This window comes from Lathamus discolor, chromosome 21 (genome assembly GCF_037157495.1).
Source record: "Lathamus discolor isolate bLatDis1 chromosome 21, bLatDis1.hap1, whole genome shotgun sequence".
NCBI lineage: Eukaryota > Metazoa > Chordata > Aves > Psittaciformes > Psittacidae > Lathamus > Lathamus discolor.
The window spans coordinates 3041735-3058673 of NC_088904.1; the positions used below are offsets into that span (position 1 = coordinate 3041735).

A 16939-nucleotide genomic window follows, 5' to 3' on the forward strand; every position below is an offset into this window, starting at 1 on the left:
GTTCTGGGCTCAAGCACTCACTGAAGCCAGGTCATGGGGAGCTTCTCCTCACCCAACACCCCAAGTCCTTCTGCTCATGGCCGCTCTCATAATCACAGTGGGCTTCTGGCCACAGCGGTTTTATTCCCAGCTGCCACCAGATTCCTGACCTCCTTCCAGACACGGCCACTGCTGCAGCTGCAGAGCTGAATTTGCCTCCTTGGCTTTCAAAGCCTCACTGCGGGCTCCTTCTGCTGCAAAGACCCTTGAAGACAGAAGATGCCACCTTCATGGTAGCTGCGGCTGCTCCCAAACCTTGCCCAGCCACCAAAGGGGCTTGGCCTAAATATTTTTAATAGACTTTACAAAAAAAAAAAGCCCAGCCCTGTCGTTTTGATGGGAATCAGCTTAGGGATTGTGCTTTGGTGCTGGCAGATTGTGGAGGCCGGGGGGAGGGAGATGCTCAGCAGCAGTTTTCCCCGCTGTGATCTTCGGTGCTGCTGTGAGGGTCCCGTCACTGCATTTTCCTCCTGACATTGAAAACAAGGCACCTTGAAGTCGTTTGAGCCTGCAGGGCAGGATTTAATAGCACAAACTCTATTCTTGCTGAATGAACAGGGCCTAAGAGGTCTCAGAAGCAAAATGTCCTGCTCTGCGTCCCTGCACATCCTGCAGGTGAGGAGGGGGAGCTGCCCACCCCTGGGGCTTTGCTCATAAAAGAAACATTAGAGATTGAGCTTACTTTGAAAGCCCTTGGCCTGAACGCAGAGGCCACGTGCTGGGGAGTCCTCCTTGGCCATGGTCGGGTGGCAGAGCAGGGGCTGGCACCGAAGCCAGGCTCCCCCCAGAAGCCACAGCCCAGGGCTGGGCTTGAATCAGGGGGTTCAGGGCTATAGAACACCTCGGGGGGTTGGCTCGAGGACCGGCGCTGCTTTCGCAGGCATGGGAGGCAGAGCAGCATCTCTTGGTGTGGCAGTTTTGGTGCTGGGGACCCTGTAGGTTGGGGCTGGAAGGCACAAACTGAGCAGCAGGGATTCTAAGCGGCTGCTGGGATGTGGAGATGGGACAGAAAAGTCTTCACCCTTCCCCTTAATGGCTTTTCTGGCTTCAGAATTGTGTGTTTCAAGTGATATTGCTCCTCCTGGATGGGGAACGGCTCCTGGTGCTCATTTGTGCTTAGCCTTTTACTATGGCTCGATAACAGGTGAAGGGCTTTTTTGCTGAGAGTAAATGTGGACAAATGCTTTTTATCCATGCTGAGAGCTTAGGATGGGTCTTGTCTCTCAGCTCGTTTTAGCTGTGGCACAAAAATCGTGAGGCGGGGGGGAAATATGACTGTCTGACAGCTACATCTTACTCCATTAGTATATTTTAATTAGAACATGCGCAAGAAATGTGTTATGAATATTCATGACCACGGTTATTAAAACGCACAATTAATATGCATGGGTTTTAATAACTGTATTAATGGAGGGAGAAGGTAGCTCCTATTTTTGTCTTTTTGGAATTGGAAAGAGCCTTAACTCGGTTAGGTGGGAAATGGCCTTATTGAAAATGAACCTACATCCTGACAGTTGGGTGGACACAGGGGTGGCTCCCACTGCACACACCCTGCGGTGCACAACCCTTGTACACATTGCAAAGCCAAGCACTCAGAAGCTGAGATACACCGGAATTAAGCTCACTTGTGCCAATGGAATTCAGCCCCGTGCCGTGTAAGTTCTGGCACAGTCTCTACTGGTCACTTGGGTTCATAGAATTATAGAATCCCAGGCTGGGTTGGGTTGGAAGGGACCTTAAAGCTCATCCAGCTCCAACCCCTGCTATGGGCAGGGACCCCTTCCACTGGAGCAGCTTGCTCCAAGCCCCTGTGTCCAACCTGGCCTTGAGCACTGCCAGGGATGGGGCAGCCACAGCTTCTCTGGGCACCCTGTGCCAGCGCCTCAGCACCCTCACAGGGAACAGCTTCTGCCTAAGAGCTCATCTCAGTCTCCCCTTGGGCAGGTTCAAGCCATTCCCCTTGGCCTGTCCCTACAGGCCCTTGTCCCAAGCCCCTCTCCAGGTTCCCTGCAGCCCCTTTAGGCACTGGAGCTGCTCTCAGGTCTCCCCTTCAGGAGCCTTCTCTTCTCCAGGCTGCCCCAGCCCAGCTCTCTCAGCCTGGCTCCAGAGCAGAGCTGCTCCAGCCCTCGCAGCATCTCCATGGCCTCCTCTGGCCTCGCTCCAGCAGCTCCACATCCCCCTTGTGCTGCTGCCCCAGAGCTGGATCAGGGCTGCAGGAGGGGTGTCCCCAGAGCACAGCAGAGGAGGGAGAATCCCCTCCCTGAGCTGCTGGCCTGGACTGTGTGTGCTTTGATATAGGAAATCTATGCCCAGGGCTCAGGCAGAGCTGGGGGCAGGGAGATGCCTGCAGGATTTCCATCTCACCCAGGGGAGCCCAGCAGCACATCAGCAATGCCCTTGAACACAATGCCCTTGGACAGGACACACATCACCAGGTGTCCCAAGGTGCTTCCGCGTGTCCTCTGGGTACGTGGCCTTGCCTCCTGAGCTGCTGGAACAGAAGGGTCCAGGTAGGATGCTTGGGTACCCTTTAGGTGAGCACTCGGAGAGAGCCCTGGGGATGCTGGTGTGGGGCTGCCTGAGCAGTGTCCTTCTCATCCCAGGCTTCCCTAACTCCTGCCCCTTCCTCTTCCTCCCTGTGGGTTGAGCCTGGCTGTTTGGTGCCAGGCTGGGTCAAGGGCACCTCTGGTGTGACCACATTTGGTGCTGGCATTCTCTAGTGATTTTATGGTGTGAGCAGAGCAAACCCCTATGGATTATGGGGGGGGGGGGGTGTGCTTTTCCAGAAGCTTTTCCTTTAGCCAGAGCCAGGATTTTGGCAGAATTTTAGATCCTTCCTTGGATACCAAGGGAAGGAAGAGCAGGTTGGCATTGAATGGAGGGCAGCTGCCAGAAGTCAAAAGCAGGCAGTCTGTTTTTTAACTGGTTTCATCCCAGAAATCCCTGGATTCTTCAAACAACTGCAGGCTGAAAATGGGATGGGTTTGCCGGCACCTTCCATATCGGTGGCTGCAGCTTGGCGAAGGTGTGAGGCCTTTTTGTCCAGCAGGAATCGGACTGCAGCACAGCCCTGCCCTGGCACAGGCTCATTCGGAGGCGGCTGAGCCGTGGGCTGCTCATTGGGAGCAGTTTGTGCTGAGTGTTTCTCCATGCATAGAACACATGTGAGCGTCTTGGTCTCGGCTTTTGTCTCCTGTACCACCCACCAGTTCATCTTCCTTCCTTCCTCGGGGAGTCCTGGGCGGTGATTTCTTTTTCCATCCAGGAATTTTGCACCCAAACTCCCTGCGGAGCCCACCCGCATCCTGCCCCACTTGGCATCCTCTCTGAGCACATCCCGACCTGGGGATGCTCCTTTACCATGGGGTGGGTTAGAGACAGGAGCAGGTTCTGCAGGAGGCAATCCACGACCTGGGAATGCCCATCCTCATGGCACAGGGGTGGGCACAGGGATCGAGACCCCCACGCCTTGGCTTCCACCCCAGCTCTGGGGCTCCTGAAGCACTGTGGGGACACTGGTGACAGCCAAGCCTGGTCGGTGCCATGGCCCTCGTCCTTCCAGTGCAGAGGGGCAGGTTTGCCAAGGACGTCTGAGGCTGCAACTCCTGACCATTGGGAGCTTTAAAAATCCCCATGAAAGCAAAGTGAAGAGCAGGAGTGTTTCTGCCTCCTGCTCTCCATTGGTGTTTGCAGGATATGCAGATGAATTGCTGTAGAAAAACACATTAGCAAAGCAAAAGTTTATTCTAGGAAGTAGGAGGTGGGAGAATTGGCAGTAATTCTCCCTAGTATCCAAGGTATTATTAGAGGCTTATCCCTGCTCTGCACAGTAATCACATTGGAAATTTTTGATTAGAAAACAAAATCTAAATGAGAATTATGAATATTCATTAGGTGTGGAGATTAATATGCATAATTATGTAAATTAGACAGCAATTAAACACCAATTCTCTGGGGAAATGATTAACACAAAGGCACCGAAATAGAAGGATGTAATTTGAAAGAAGTTTCTGGTTAAATGAACAGTGAGGGGAGTGAAGGAGACAAATCCATGGCGTGTTTGCCATAATAATCAGCTTTGCTAAAATGGAATTGGTGTGTGCCCTGCAGCCCTGCTCCCTCCATGTCCTTGCTCCTGTCCTGCCACCCTCCCGTCCCTCCGCTGTCACCACTGCTGCCAGCAGGTCTCTGCTCCTAAAGGAGGAAGGATCTCCTCTATGCCCTGTGGGCACCTCGGCTATTGGTGCTTTGCTGTGCTGGAAGAGCCGGTGCCAAGGGGTCCCCAGGGAGTACTGGGGGACGCTGGTTGCTGCCTGGAGCCTCTGCAAAAGGTTTCTTGTGCCACCCTATGGCAGATGTGACTGCATCCCCCTCCAGCAGGGTTGGGATTCGGTGGGATGAAGCAGGGATGTGGCTCTGGCTGATGCCATCCATGCTGCTCAGCCTTCTGCAGATGTGGGATTTGTCCTTGGCTGAGCTCTCAGTATCTGTGTAGCATCTGCAAAGCCCAGCCACAAGGTGCAATGTTGCCCATGCCCTTCCCGGCTCCCTCTTAAATCCCTGGCTTTACCCCCATTTATGTGAACAGGGAGATGCCAGCTTCCACTCACTGACCCCTGGTCGCCCACCCAGGGCAGCAGGGACGGACCAGCACTGTCTGAAATCCTGCTGCCGAGTTGTCAGGGCTTGTCTGCAGGCAAGGTGCCTTCCATGCAGTTAGTGGTCCCAGCTTGAGCTGCCAGAGCTCTGCTGCTGCCACTCACTGGCTTGTTCCTCGTCCTGGTGGGTGTTCCCCATGTCCCCTGGGTGCCTCGTGCGCTCGCAGCCCGAGAGGCGCAGCCTGGGTGGACCTGGCAGATGATGAAAGGAGATTATTTCCTACACAGTCTGCGTGCAAGCGCATTGCAAAACCCTCCTCTTTGGTCTCTTGCCATTCTGGGTTGGGTCCCCTTTGCCCAGGATATGCTTGGGAGGGCTAAAACTGAGATGGGCAGCAGCCATGCTCTGATGCGCCCCATGCTGACAATGCACCTCCCTCTGGGGGACCAAAGGGGCTTAAATAACAAATGCCCTTGAAGGAGTATGGCTGAGCCACAGGCAACGTTGTACCTCCAGCAATTTCCATTTGAGGCTTTCAGCTCTGGGTGCTTTTTAATCTGCTTGGGTGCAATGAAGAACAGAGGTTGGTCCATGACCTGGCAGCACCAAGGGCAAAAATCAGGTCCCACTGGAGCATTGGGATGGGTGCAATGAGTTTTGAACTCATTGTCCTCTTCACTGTTGGTCTCAAGGGAGAAGAGGGTCATGGGTGCTCTCTGCAATAAAGTGAGTTAAAATACTTGGTTCTCCTCTTCCCACTGTCCTGTGTTTTGAAGCATTTCCAGGCTGGGCTGGGATTTGCTTTGAAGTTTGTGGAATAAACTGCCAGCCAGAGTGGGAAGGTGAGGAGGGAGAGGGAAGGATCTGTCACACCAAGTGGAAGTGGTTTATGCATGAAAATATTGGTTTGTTTGTAGAAGGAAGAGTTAATTTTGTGAGAACACCTTTGAGGCTTTGCTGATAAAGCAAGAGTAACCTTTGTTCTTCCTGTTTTTCGGTAGGTTTGGATGAAAGACCGGGATCAGGTTCCTGGGGAACGGGAGATCAAAACAGCTCCACATTTGACCAAGGAAGGGTAAGGATGAAGTACAAACACAGAGCTCCAACCAAAATAAACAGGGGCTTTACCAGGGCTTCTCAGTGCACGTTTACGTTGGGTCTGACCCTGGGACAGCTTTTCCTGCCCCATTTTGGACATTTGGATCTCACCATGGGCAAAGCTTTGGGAGCCCAGGGAAGCAATTGGTGTCCTCAGTGGGGATGGAGAACTCAAGAAGGGTTTCACAGGGGAGGCTGCAACAGCATGTAACTGAGGAGGGGAAGAGAGAAGAAACATCCACTGAATTGAAATGGTGTTATTTTGACAGATGCTCGTGTTTTAATGGGTTTGTGTGATGTGTTTTTGCAATGGCACATTTCCCTTCCCTTAGGTCAGTGCTGGAGCAGGGGCTCTGGTGTCATTTCTCGTTTTTATAGGCCTTCTCTTCGCCACTTTGCCCCCCTGGCTTGGCCAGGGGCTGCCTGGCTTTTACCTGGGGGGTGCTGAGCTTGGCCAAGGCAGAAGCTGCCTGAGAGCTGTCAGCATGGGGCAGTCCACCTGTATGGCTCTGATGCTGCATCCTCTCCCAGTGCCATGGCCATATGGCTGCACTACCCCGCTCTGCCTTGCCATGAGGATAAGACTGTTTCTCTGCCTTTGACTTTGACCCTTCCTGCTATGGGGAAGACTGAGCTGTGACAGCTTTGGGGTTTGGCATTTGCCTCTGCATCCCCTCGTGCCTGGCAGTAACTCTCCTGTGTTGCTTCAGCAGAGCTATGGTGAAGGCCCCCACTATGGCGAGCACAGGGACCTGCCACCTCACAGCAGCATATCTTCATCACCATTCCTGGGAGCTGGACTCGTGGGTAAGTGCATCTCAGCTGCTCAGCGTGGTCAAAGCAGGGGAAATCCAACACGGAATGGCATGGGGCAGTGGGAGTGTTTGCACTGGCCAGGGTTGCTGTTGCCTATGTTGGACCTGCTCCAGAAGGTGTTTTCAAAGCTGTGGTTAAAGGAGCTGCTGTGCCTGAAGGTCTCATCAGTGCCTGATGTGCATTACAGCCACCATATTTTATGCATGTGATTATTTTTCCTTGCTTTACAGTAGCACCCAGGGGCAATAGTGGAGATTGATGCCTGCTGTGCTGGCATGGGATGGGCTGAGTTTGCTCTTGGGAGCTGGTGAAGAAGCACTGGGAGAGAGAGGGAGAAAAGATGTGCTCATCAGTAAGATATTGCAAGAGGCTCATGGTTGCTTTGCTTTCCAGCCTTACAGCCCCACAGCAGTGCAGGTAACAGAGAGCTAGAGTGGGTTCTGTAGGGTCTCTCCTTGTGTCCTGCAAGGTTCTGGCAGCCCCATCTGGCTTCTCTGTCCCCTGCTGCAAGTGGGCAGTGTGGGGAGCTTGCAGGGACCACCAAGTGATGGTGATTGTGTGTGACCGGATGCATGCGGCAGTTTACCCAGTTACCTCTTGGAGCTCAGGCGTAGGAGGGGAGATTGAGAGCAGAAAATATCCATCCTGAAAGGCTTAGAGAGTTCTAATGACAATAGGTCAGGAATTGGGGTTAGTCCTCCCCACCTTTGCCCGCACCGTGGTGGTTAAAACCCTCCGGTGAGTGTAGAAGGAGCGGTGCTGGGCCAGGGCCCTGCAGCTCATGCTGTTTGCTGGTGGTTCGAAGGTTGGGGTTTTAAGGGGGACTTGTGTTTGACACACAAAATCCCCACCACAATTGGTGGTTCCTTCTGTGAAGCTGCTCAGAAGGGAGAAGAGAAGAGTGGGGTTGTGGTGGGGAGTGAGTAGCCCTGTGTGTGTGCTCCTGGGGCAGGTCTGGAGCAAGGGGCTCACTCACAGCTCTGCTCCCCTCTTGCTGTTGGAGAGGATGATGTTTAATTGCCCCTTGGGGTTCCTGCTCCAGTGTAGAAGAGCGTTTCCCAGCAGCATCCTCGTTGTCCAAGGTTGGTTATTCCTCATTTTCTGCCCCAGGAGGATGTGAGCAAAGCAGAAGAGATGTTTCTTAATAAGACAGGGCAGCCTTGATGCACTTCTGCGTGGTTTCTTGGGGATGTGCGTAGGGGGGACCCATCCCAACCTGTCCCACACCTGAGGCCAAGGCAGCCTGAAGAGTTTGCAGCCGAGAAGGAGCTGCCTGGGGAGGAGCACAGAGGTTTCCCCCTTTGATGTGTGCAGGGAAGACGTGTTTGGCTTCCTCTCAAAGACAGGGCTCCCAGTCTTTGGCAAGTGCTGCGGCACTCCCCAGCAAGGCTGTGAGCCCAGGCAGTCCCCAGCACATGGAGCCAGGCCTCGGCTGCTCCAGTGCATGATTCCCACTGCCTCGAGTGCCCGCTGGGACTACATCATCCATGCCAGTGCGCAGCGGTTGGGTGCAGCGCTGGGAGCTCCACTGCCCAAACAGGAGCTGGGGAGGAGGGAGGGAGCAGCCAGGAGGGGCTCAGGCCTCCTCCCGTTTCGAAGTTGCTTTTGTTCATTAACTTGAATGGGGTGAATTAAAGCAGAAGCAGTGAATTGTAGCATGTGAGGGCATGGAAGGAGCAGGTCAGAATGGACGTGTCCAGTGGTACTCAGTGAACAGAAGGTGTGTGAAGCTGTCATTGAATCGTATCAGAATCATGGAATGATTTGGGTTGAGAGGGACCTTGAAGCCCATTCTGTTCCTCCTGGTGAGGTCTGAGCATCCCAGCCTTGACTGCCCAGCGCTGTGACGAACCAGCTCATCCCAGAGGGTGAGGAGGAATTTTCTGACAAGGATCTGTAGGGACAGGACAAGGGGAATGGCTTTAACCTGCCAGAGGGGAGATTCTCTGATGTTGTGTTTGCTTTCAATCATCACTCTTCAAAATCTGCCTCTCTTTTACCATTCAACTTCAGCAAGGGCGGGGGGAATTGCTTGAACACCAGGAAACCGATAAGCCAGAAGAGATTTCTTTCTAGTAATTATTTCTTGTAATTAGCTTCTTTTCAGAGGAGTGTTTCTAATCGTGTGTGCATTGTGAGATGTTGTGGATGGGGTTCTTCCTGGACAATGGTTTTAATCTGCCCATGGACTGGGGTTGGTCGCTGCTCCTGGTTTTTAAACTTCTTCTTTCAATCTGGAGATGTGCTTTTCCTCCCCTTTTCCCCTCTCATGGAATTCCCGGGGCATGGTGGGTGGCTCTGCCATGGCTGGGGTGATGTGTGCTGGGGCTGTACCAGAGCTCTGTTTGGGGATGGGGTAATGGGGGGCAATGGTGTGACCTCCCTGGGGGAGCACAGGGCACGGTGCCATGGCCAAGCACTTGTGTCCTCCCAGCAGGAGCTGGCAAATCCCATAGGAAGTGATGAATCATCTTTTCTTGGCTGTTTGTACCCATCTTGGGGAGCAAAAAGACAAAACCCCAAGTGTCCTGGTGAAATGCTGCCATGGTCCTGGGCACCAAGACCAAACCTCATCACTGCCGGAGCTGGCAGAGACCTCAGGGAAGAGGAGGTTTGATTCCACCACCTTGTCTGCGAGCCCAGAAGCAAATCTGCCTTTGGGAGGAGAGAGCACAAACGGTGGGGGGGGTTCTTTTCCAGAGTCCTGGATGAAGGTGGGCCTGGAGGAGGCTTCATCTGAGATCTCCAGATCCTGCAGGAAGAGGAGAGAGGCTGGAAAAGTGCTCATTGAGCAGGGTTTGAAAGCAGCAGAGCAGGAGAAGGAGCTGGCAGGGGGTTGGAACTGGATGAGCTTTAAAAGGTCTCTTCCAGCCCAACCCATTCCATGATCCATGAAGGTAGTAGGGTTTGGAGCATTCTGGTGCAGTGTTGGCGCTGGGTTGTAGCTCTTCATCTTCCTGTGGTCACCGGCATAACTGGTGCCAGCAGAGGTGTTTGCCTCAGCGCTTCACTGCTCAAACCACACATTGAAGGGTCAGGGTGTTCTCAGACAGGAGGCCTGGCTGTTGCTGACCGGATAAACCAGCATGGCATTGCCCTGCTTTTCCTCTGCTTGAGGAGTAATCACCATCCGCCCCATGCCACAACCTGCTGTGTGATTGGTGGCCCGCTGCCGGCTGCAGGCAGAGCTGCTGCTAAGCTCTTTTAGAAATGAGGTCATTTGGGAGATCCAGCCTCTGACATTTTGACCTTTACTTAATGTTTAAGCCTCCAAAATGAACCAGCACCATGGGGGGGGGTGTGAGGGGGGTGTCTCAGGTTTGGGGTTATAGTGGGGGAAGCCACTGAAATTTAGGGTTGAGTTTAAAGCCCCCATACTAAGGCTGGAAAACCAAGCAGCCTCCTCTCATTTCCCATCCCTCTGCCCTGTGCTTCAGCAGGGACTGCTCTGGCGAAATTTGCTCCTCCTCCCCTCTTCATCTGCTCCCCAAAACCCTTTAATGGTGCATGGAGCTGCCTGCCAGCCCAAACGTCACCCCAGTGCATTAACCTGCATCTTGGTAGGCTTCAGTGATGGCTTTAGCTTAATCAGACTGGCAGAATCCTCCCCGCTCCCAATTTTGCTTACTGAGCCAGACCAGAGGCAGGATGCGACCGCCTCTTTCCAGGGAGGGGGTGGCAGAGCCCAACATCTCCCAGCCACATCACAGGCAGCGGCCCCCACGCTGGCATTGGGTTGCTGATGGAGTGCGACCATCCTGGCCTGGGTGCAAATCCTTCTCGATCGTCATCTCCCATCTCTCTCTTCCCATGGTGGCACCATTAATAGACTGTAACTAACAGCGGGGGGGGGGAGGGAATAAAAAATCCTCATAGATTTTCAGTCTGGGTTTAATTTATTTATTGATTTTAAATATAAAAATGCTGGTTCCCCACTGGAGAAGTGTCTGGTTTTGCTTCGCGGGGGGTGGGGGAACCCCAAAGCACACTGTTGTGCTTCCCAGACACAACATAGAACTGTTCTAGTCCCTTTCTCCCTGTGCTGGGGTCCTTCCCTGGGGTGCCAGGCCACCCTGACATCCATGGGTGCTGCTTGCCAGGGGCTACAGCACGCTCTGGGGCGATGACTGCAAGGCCGTTTCAGACTGGAAACACTTCACCATGTGCGTTGGGTTTCTGGCTGTATTTTTTCCCCCTTGAAGACACCCGTTTTAGCAGTGTGTGGGCAGGGTGCTGGTGAGCACGTTTGATGGGTGCAGAAGTTCACGTGCAAGCACTGTGGCACGTGGGTCCGCTCCTGCGCAGCATCCTGGGATGCTCTGCCCGTGGAGCCCCATGGTCCAGGAGGAGCCTGCCCAGTGGGACCTGATGGAGGGGGCTTGGAAAGGAAGGAAATGCTTTTCTATTGAGTGCCTGCTCTTTAGATCTGGATGGGGTTTGGAAAGTTGGAAGGGGAAGAACGTGATCCCTGTGCTGTACGGAGCAGGAGATCAGCACCACGCACTGCTGGAATTAGATTTCCTATTGTATGGGAAGCGCCCGTGGAGCCTGGTCACTCCCATCTGGCTTTTGCTTTGCTCTGTCACTGGCTCTGCCAAATTCGGCTGGCTTTTTGGAGCGTGTCTGGAGGGATTCGGTGGCTCTGGTCAGACACTGCCAGTTTCCATGGCCACAAGCACTTCTCTGCAGTGCTGCAGTTGGGGGTTTTGCTGTTTATGGAGCAGCCGAGCTCTGCTGCCCGTGAACTGGAAAGGTGCTCCTGGTTTAGCAATACGCTATTCCTGGAGGCAGGAACCTCTGCAGACGGGCAGAGGAAGGATTCCAAGGGCAGGATTCATATGCTGAGGGGGGGTGTCTGCAAAATCTCCCCTTACACAAAACCTTGTCTTTTCTCCACTGTAGGGAAGAGCAGTGAAAGAACCTCGTACTCCACGTTTGGAAGAGACACAGGGATGCCAGGACTAAACCAGGTAAGGATAAAATGTATTTTTTGCTTCATTTATCATAGAATCATGGAATGGTTTGGGTTGGAAGGGACCTCAAAGCTCCTCCAGCTCCAACCCCTGCCACGCGCAGGGACCCCTTCCACTGGAGCAGCTTGCTCCAAGCCCCTGTGTCCAACCTGGCCTTGAGCACTGCCAGGGATGGGGCAGCCACAGCTTCTCTGGGCACCCTGTGCCAGCGCCTCAGCACCCTCACAGGGAAGAACTTCCTGATACCTCATCCAGCCAAGCTGGGGATAAAAAGCAACCGGAGGGTTTGCATCTCGCTTCTCTGCACGAGGTCCTGTGCTCAGAAAGGTCTCTTGGGTGTCAGTGGTTTGTTCAGGCGTGCGTTGCTGGCTCAGAGGAGTTGTCAGAGGTTAGAAAATGGAGTTGCAGCAGCTTCTCAGTTCTTTTCAGAACCTCTTCAAGCTCACTTATTTCGTTACTGTTAGTCCTGTTTCTAGCTGATGAGTATTTCATCAGATAGGACCCAGAAACACTGACCTCAGAGGACTGTCAGCGAGTCAGATCCAAACAACACTTCTCCTTGTGCCAGGGTAGAAGAGCATTCCAGGAGGCACCTTCTCCTTCCAGCTGCCTGCCTTGGGTCTCTCACTTTGCCTCCAAGTATCACACTTGGTGTGCACCTCTTCCTCCCCAGCCAGCATCTCCCTGTATCCCAGCCAGCATCTCCATGTCCCCACATTCACCAGTTACAGGGAGGGAAAGAGTCTGTGACACGGTTTCCGTGCTGTTGGAACATCATCTTGGTGTGGATAGAATCATAGAATCCCAGCCTGGTTTGGGTTGCAAGTGACCTCAAAGCTCCTCCAGTTCCAACCCCCTGCCATGGGCAGGGACCCCTTCCACTGGAGCAGCTTGCTCCAAGCCCCTGTGTCCAACCTGGCCTTGAACACTGCCAGGAACAGAGCATAATGGATGGATAAAGGGATGGATTACAGGCAGTCTTTCAGTTTTATGATCATTCTGTCAGTGCAGGGCTTGCAGCAGATGCTCGTCTCAACAACAGAAAGGGACGCAGCCTTTAGCAGCAACAACCTTGCCCTGTTGGGTCACCCCATGTGAACCCCAACAGAATAACCAGGGCTGTGTTGTGGGTCAAAACTTGCTTCCTGTCAGGAATACTCCAGGCATAAGTCAGAGCCCGGGAAGGCAATTGACCGGCCCTGAGATAAATCCAGTTTGCTGCTTCCAGCATCCAGAAATAGTTTCTTTGGGAAGGAGTGAGCACCTCTGCTTTGATGTGCTGCTGCAGCTGCCCCAGGGCAACAGTCCCACCATTTTATTCAGGGGAGCAGCTCTTGGCCGGACAGCTTTTTACTTGATACATGTACACACACACATATTACATGTTTTAATTTCACCCAAATTCATCATGATTTCCTCTTCTCTGAACTGAGGATGTTTCCTTTGCTGGAGCAGCTGTGCTGGCTGGGCCAGAGTGGCTTTCATTTACCACTGAAGCTGCTAAACCAAGAATGGGATGGATGCCAAGCCTTGCTTTTGAATGTTACGGTTTTGCTGGGCTTTAGGGAGGAGGGGGAGATGGAAGGTAACAGAAACGGGGTGGGCAAATGTTGCTGCAGCCTGGGAGAGGCCCTGGGGTGGGCGCATGGGTCTGGATCGGGTGGCAGAGTGGGAGATGGAGCCCGTTTGATGCGGAGGGGAGACAAAACCCCTCTTGTGTGGGGTGCTGGGAGGCGAGCGGGGCCGTCTGCGCGCTTGCTTGGGCCCCCAGAACAGTTGTTGCTTCTGTCTCCAGTCGGGGGGGGAGAGAGATGGGGGGGGAGAGAGATGGGGGGGTTGACCTATTCCTTTTTTCTGTCTGACAAGAGCTGGAAACTTGTCCCTGGTGCTCCCCAAAATTCCTTCCTCCAGGGCAGAGCTGCAGCTCCCCGCTTGTTTAACCCATAACCATCTCTGGAGGCATCCCCAGGGAGAGGCAACGGGAAGAAAATCCCTTTTTCCAGGAGATGGCCTCACTATCTCCATGCCTCTCTGGAGATACCTGCTGCAGGAGCCGGCATTCCTCTGGGATCTCCTCTAGGGTGCTGTGTCTCTTGCTTTTCTTGGCTGTGCTGCTCCGTTGCGCGGAGCGGTTTCAGCGCAAAGGTAATATGACCGGTGGAACAGATTGCAGGAATTTCACCAGCTGTGAACACACGAGCTCCTCTTTCCCTTCCCAGCCCCTTGCCGGAGGAGATGGGGGAGTTGAAAGCAGTGGGGTTTTCTTTCCAGTTTCCCCAAAGCCTGAAATCCTTTATTTCAGCGGGTTGCCCTCGGAAGATGGGTCAGAGCTGAGCTTTTGATACTGAAAGGCCCTTTGCCAGCGCTCTGATTCCATGTAAATGCATTTTACTTTCTCCCAAGGTGAAAGGGGCAATGCCGTCACGCTGCTCCCATAAGAAAGCCGTACTTGCTCTGCCTCAGGAGCCAGCGATCACCCTGGGCTCTGGCTCCACACTGGGAGCCCAAGGTCAGCTGGGATAAACACGAGGGAGGAGTTTCCTCTTTTCAGAAAGAGGGGTTTGACTTTTCCCTGATAAAAGGCAAGAGAAAACCACCTGCAGCAGAGGCATTGCAGCTCCCTTGCATCATTCATGATGGATCTGGCTGCGAGATGCTGGGGATGGGGGAGAAAGCATCGGTGCCAGCACCCTGGGCTGGGGTTTATGGCCAGGGGGGACCAGGACAGGCTCAGCTGATGGGTGCTGCCATGTAACTGCGCCTGTCTCTTGCAACCGGTTTAGAGTTTGCTGGTGGGTGAGCACTGCATTGATCCTCAGCCCTGGCCAGGTCTCTGATGAGTTGTGGGGGTGACAGACAGCATGGGGCCATTTGGTCATCCGTATCCTTTGAAGATGGGTGGACATGCTGTGACCATCAGTTGTGTCCCCACAGGGGCCAAAACACACCAAAAGCTGTAATTATAGAATCACGGAATGGGTTGGGTTGGAAGGGACCTTAAAGCTCATCCAGTTCCAACTCCCCTGCCCCACACTCTGGGGCTGCAGCCCAGTGTAATCCTTTGCTGTAAAACCTTGGTAGAGTTTTGTCCTCAGTGAGGCCATGGGCCAGCCAAGGAGCACTGTGTAATGAGCCCCCCAGCCTGATGGTCACCTCCTCTATACCTTCAGCAGGCTGGGACCATCAGTCAAAGGCAGAGCCTTGTCCTGCTCTCTTGGGCAGCAAGGTGAGCGTGGGACCGATCTGCTCCACACTATGGTGCCTGTTGGCTTGCATCCTTGGGTTGTAGAGAGGTTCCTTCCTAGGGTCCAGTGAGAAAACACAGCTTGAAAACCCTTTCTTATTGCACATGTACCCCCCACTGCCACCCCCATATTCATGGATTTGGTTTTTCATCTGGCCCCTTGGCTCGTCTGGTTTTTCCCCCCTCAGCTGTTGGAAGGTGGCTCAAGGGAGCTCTGGTCTCCCCCAGTGAGCGCTGTGCTTTTCCAGCCTGATTACATGGCAGGGCTTTTTCTGTCTCCCGTTTGCAGACCGGTTTCCTGCCCAGCGAGATGGGAATCGCCAGCCCCAGCACGCTCTCCCCCACCGGGGTGAAAGGGGGCTCTCAGTATTTTTCTTACCCCAACAATCCTCGCAGGAGAGGTGCTGACAGCAGCATAGGTAAGTTGCTTCGTGTTGCCCTCGGATGCTGCTGCTGTGGTTCGTGCCGCAGCATGGTCTGATGAATTCATACATGAATATGAATATAGATGCCGTGTTTTTAAAGGGGGTTTGGGCTCAGCATCGTGTGGAATTTCCTCTTTTCTGGATAACGGCAGAGGAGGTGAAAGCAGCAAGTGGCTGGAGGTTCTTTTAAAACTGCCCCTGAGCCACCCTGCACATGAGCAGTTGTTCATGGAAAACCTTGGGCCGCCTTCAAGGTTGGTTTCATGGCCAGTGGCCCTCCTTGGAGCCCTGTCCTGCTTGCAAGGAACCAGACTGCCAGGAAAAAGCCATTAAGGAGAGATGGGAGGTCCAGGCACTGCGCCCGCGGACATGGGCAGTGTCTGCTCCAGGACCTCTCCCTGCCTACCTGCCTGCCTCCCTGTTCCAGAGCAGGAGTTGCCCACAAGCCTCTTTTTGCCCATAAGCCTCTTTGCTTTGAACACAGGCTAAGGTCAGGTGTTGAGTTCAGCTTTCAAGTGAAGACAAGCCCCCGTTCTCCAGAACTTGTATTTCTTGTCACAGTTCCCCCTCCAGAGTCACTTTCTTGCTGCTATTTTGGGCTTTCCCCACCAAACGAAACCAGAAGCGACTGCTGTTACATCTGGGTTTTTTTTCCAGTGCTGTTCAGAAAAAGGCAACCACTTTGATATCGCCACTTCAAAACGCTGCTGGTTTATGGTGTCAGCTTGGAAACTTGTTCTTTTGCATCGGGTCATTCTGTGTGAGGAGTTTCTCCTCCTGAGCTACAACCCGGTCAAGCGCCTGGCTTGGCTTGGTGGTACCCTGCACCTCCTCAGCTGGGGCTTTCCTGAGTTATAAGCTATAAGAAACCCACAGTGAGCACCTCTTTTGGGACGGGCTGCCCTGAGCACATGTTGTGGGGGTGAAACCCACCTTCAAAGGGTGCACAGTAGATGAGGAGGAGAGGTTCATCCTCAGACAGTTTCACTGGTGATGCTTCCTTGGCTATGGGGCATTTGGGATTGGAGCTCTGCCTGTAGCTGCACCTTCCATCCTTGCATACTTTTAGCTGTAGCTTGTTGTTATTTTCCCTCCCACTAACCCCCTGCAGAAATGAGATCCTCTCTTCTTTTCTCTACACCAGATGGACAGCCCAAAAAGGTTCGGAAGGTGCCTCCTGGACTCCCCTCCTCGGTAAGTGGCAGGAGTGTTTTCCCTGCAGGAATCTCTGTTCCTCCATCCCCTGGGTGTCCCTGCTGTCTGCCATGGCAGGGGGGTTGGAACTAGATGATCTTAAAGTCCTTTCCAACCCTAACTATTCTATGATTCCATGAGGGCTGCAGGTCCAGCCATCCTCAACATGGAGGGCTTGGATTTAAGTGCAGTGGGGCAGGGTTTTCCCAGCTACAGCTTCCTGTGATGGAGAAATGGGGAAACGCTGTGGGACTGCAATACCGGGACATTAATAGGAGTGAAGGAGCTTCAATGCTTCCCGTGCGGAGCAGCCACTGGTGGCATCTCCCCATCTGGAGCCCAGACTCCCCAAAGCACCTCCTGCCCTTGCTGGCTCTTGTCTTTTTGACGTTAGGTCGTGGAGTAAAATGTAATCCTTGGTGTGCTCAGATTTCACTCCAGAAGGGAAACCAAAGCAGTCGGAAGGCGGGCAGGGAGCTGGGGCTGCTCCAGGTGTGTGCGCTGCCTGGGCTGTTTTATAGGAAAGCCGAGCAGCCTGTAGGAATATGTTA

At 53.5% G+C, this 16939-nt stretch overlaps 1 protein-coding gene across 14 annotated transcripts in view; it reads left to right on the forward strand.

Moving 5' to 3' along the window:
- The window catches only part of TCF3 (transcription factor 3), a 75561-nt gene that overhangs the window by 33961 nt on the left and 24661 nt on the right, over positions 1-16939 (forward strand). For 10 of the 14 annotated variants that reach the window (XM_065658803.1, XM_065658804.1, XM_065658795.1 and 7 more), the window contains 5 exons: positions 5640-5713; positions 6447-6543; positions 11455-11522; positions 15059-15188; positions 16339-16388. In XM_065658803.1, the coding sequence (XP_065514875.1) occupies positions 5640-5713; positions 6447-6543; positions 11455-11522; positions 15059-15188; positions 16339-16388 (419 nt within the window). The remainder of the gene's footprint in view (positions 1-5639; positions 5714-6446; positions 6544-11454; positions 11523-15058; positions 15189-16338; positions 16389-16939) is intronic. The other 4 variants (XM_065658796.1, XM_065658809.1, XM_065658807.1 and 1 more) reach the window with 2 other exon arrangements.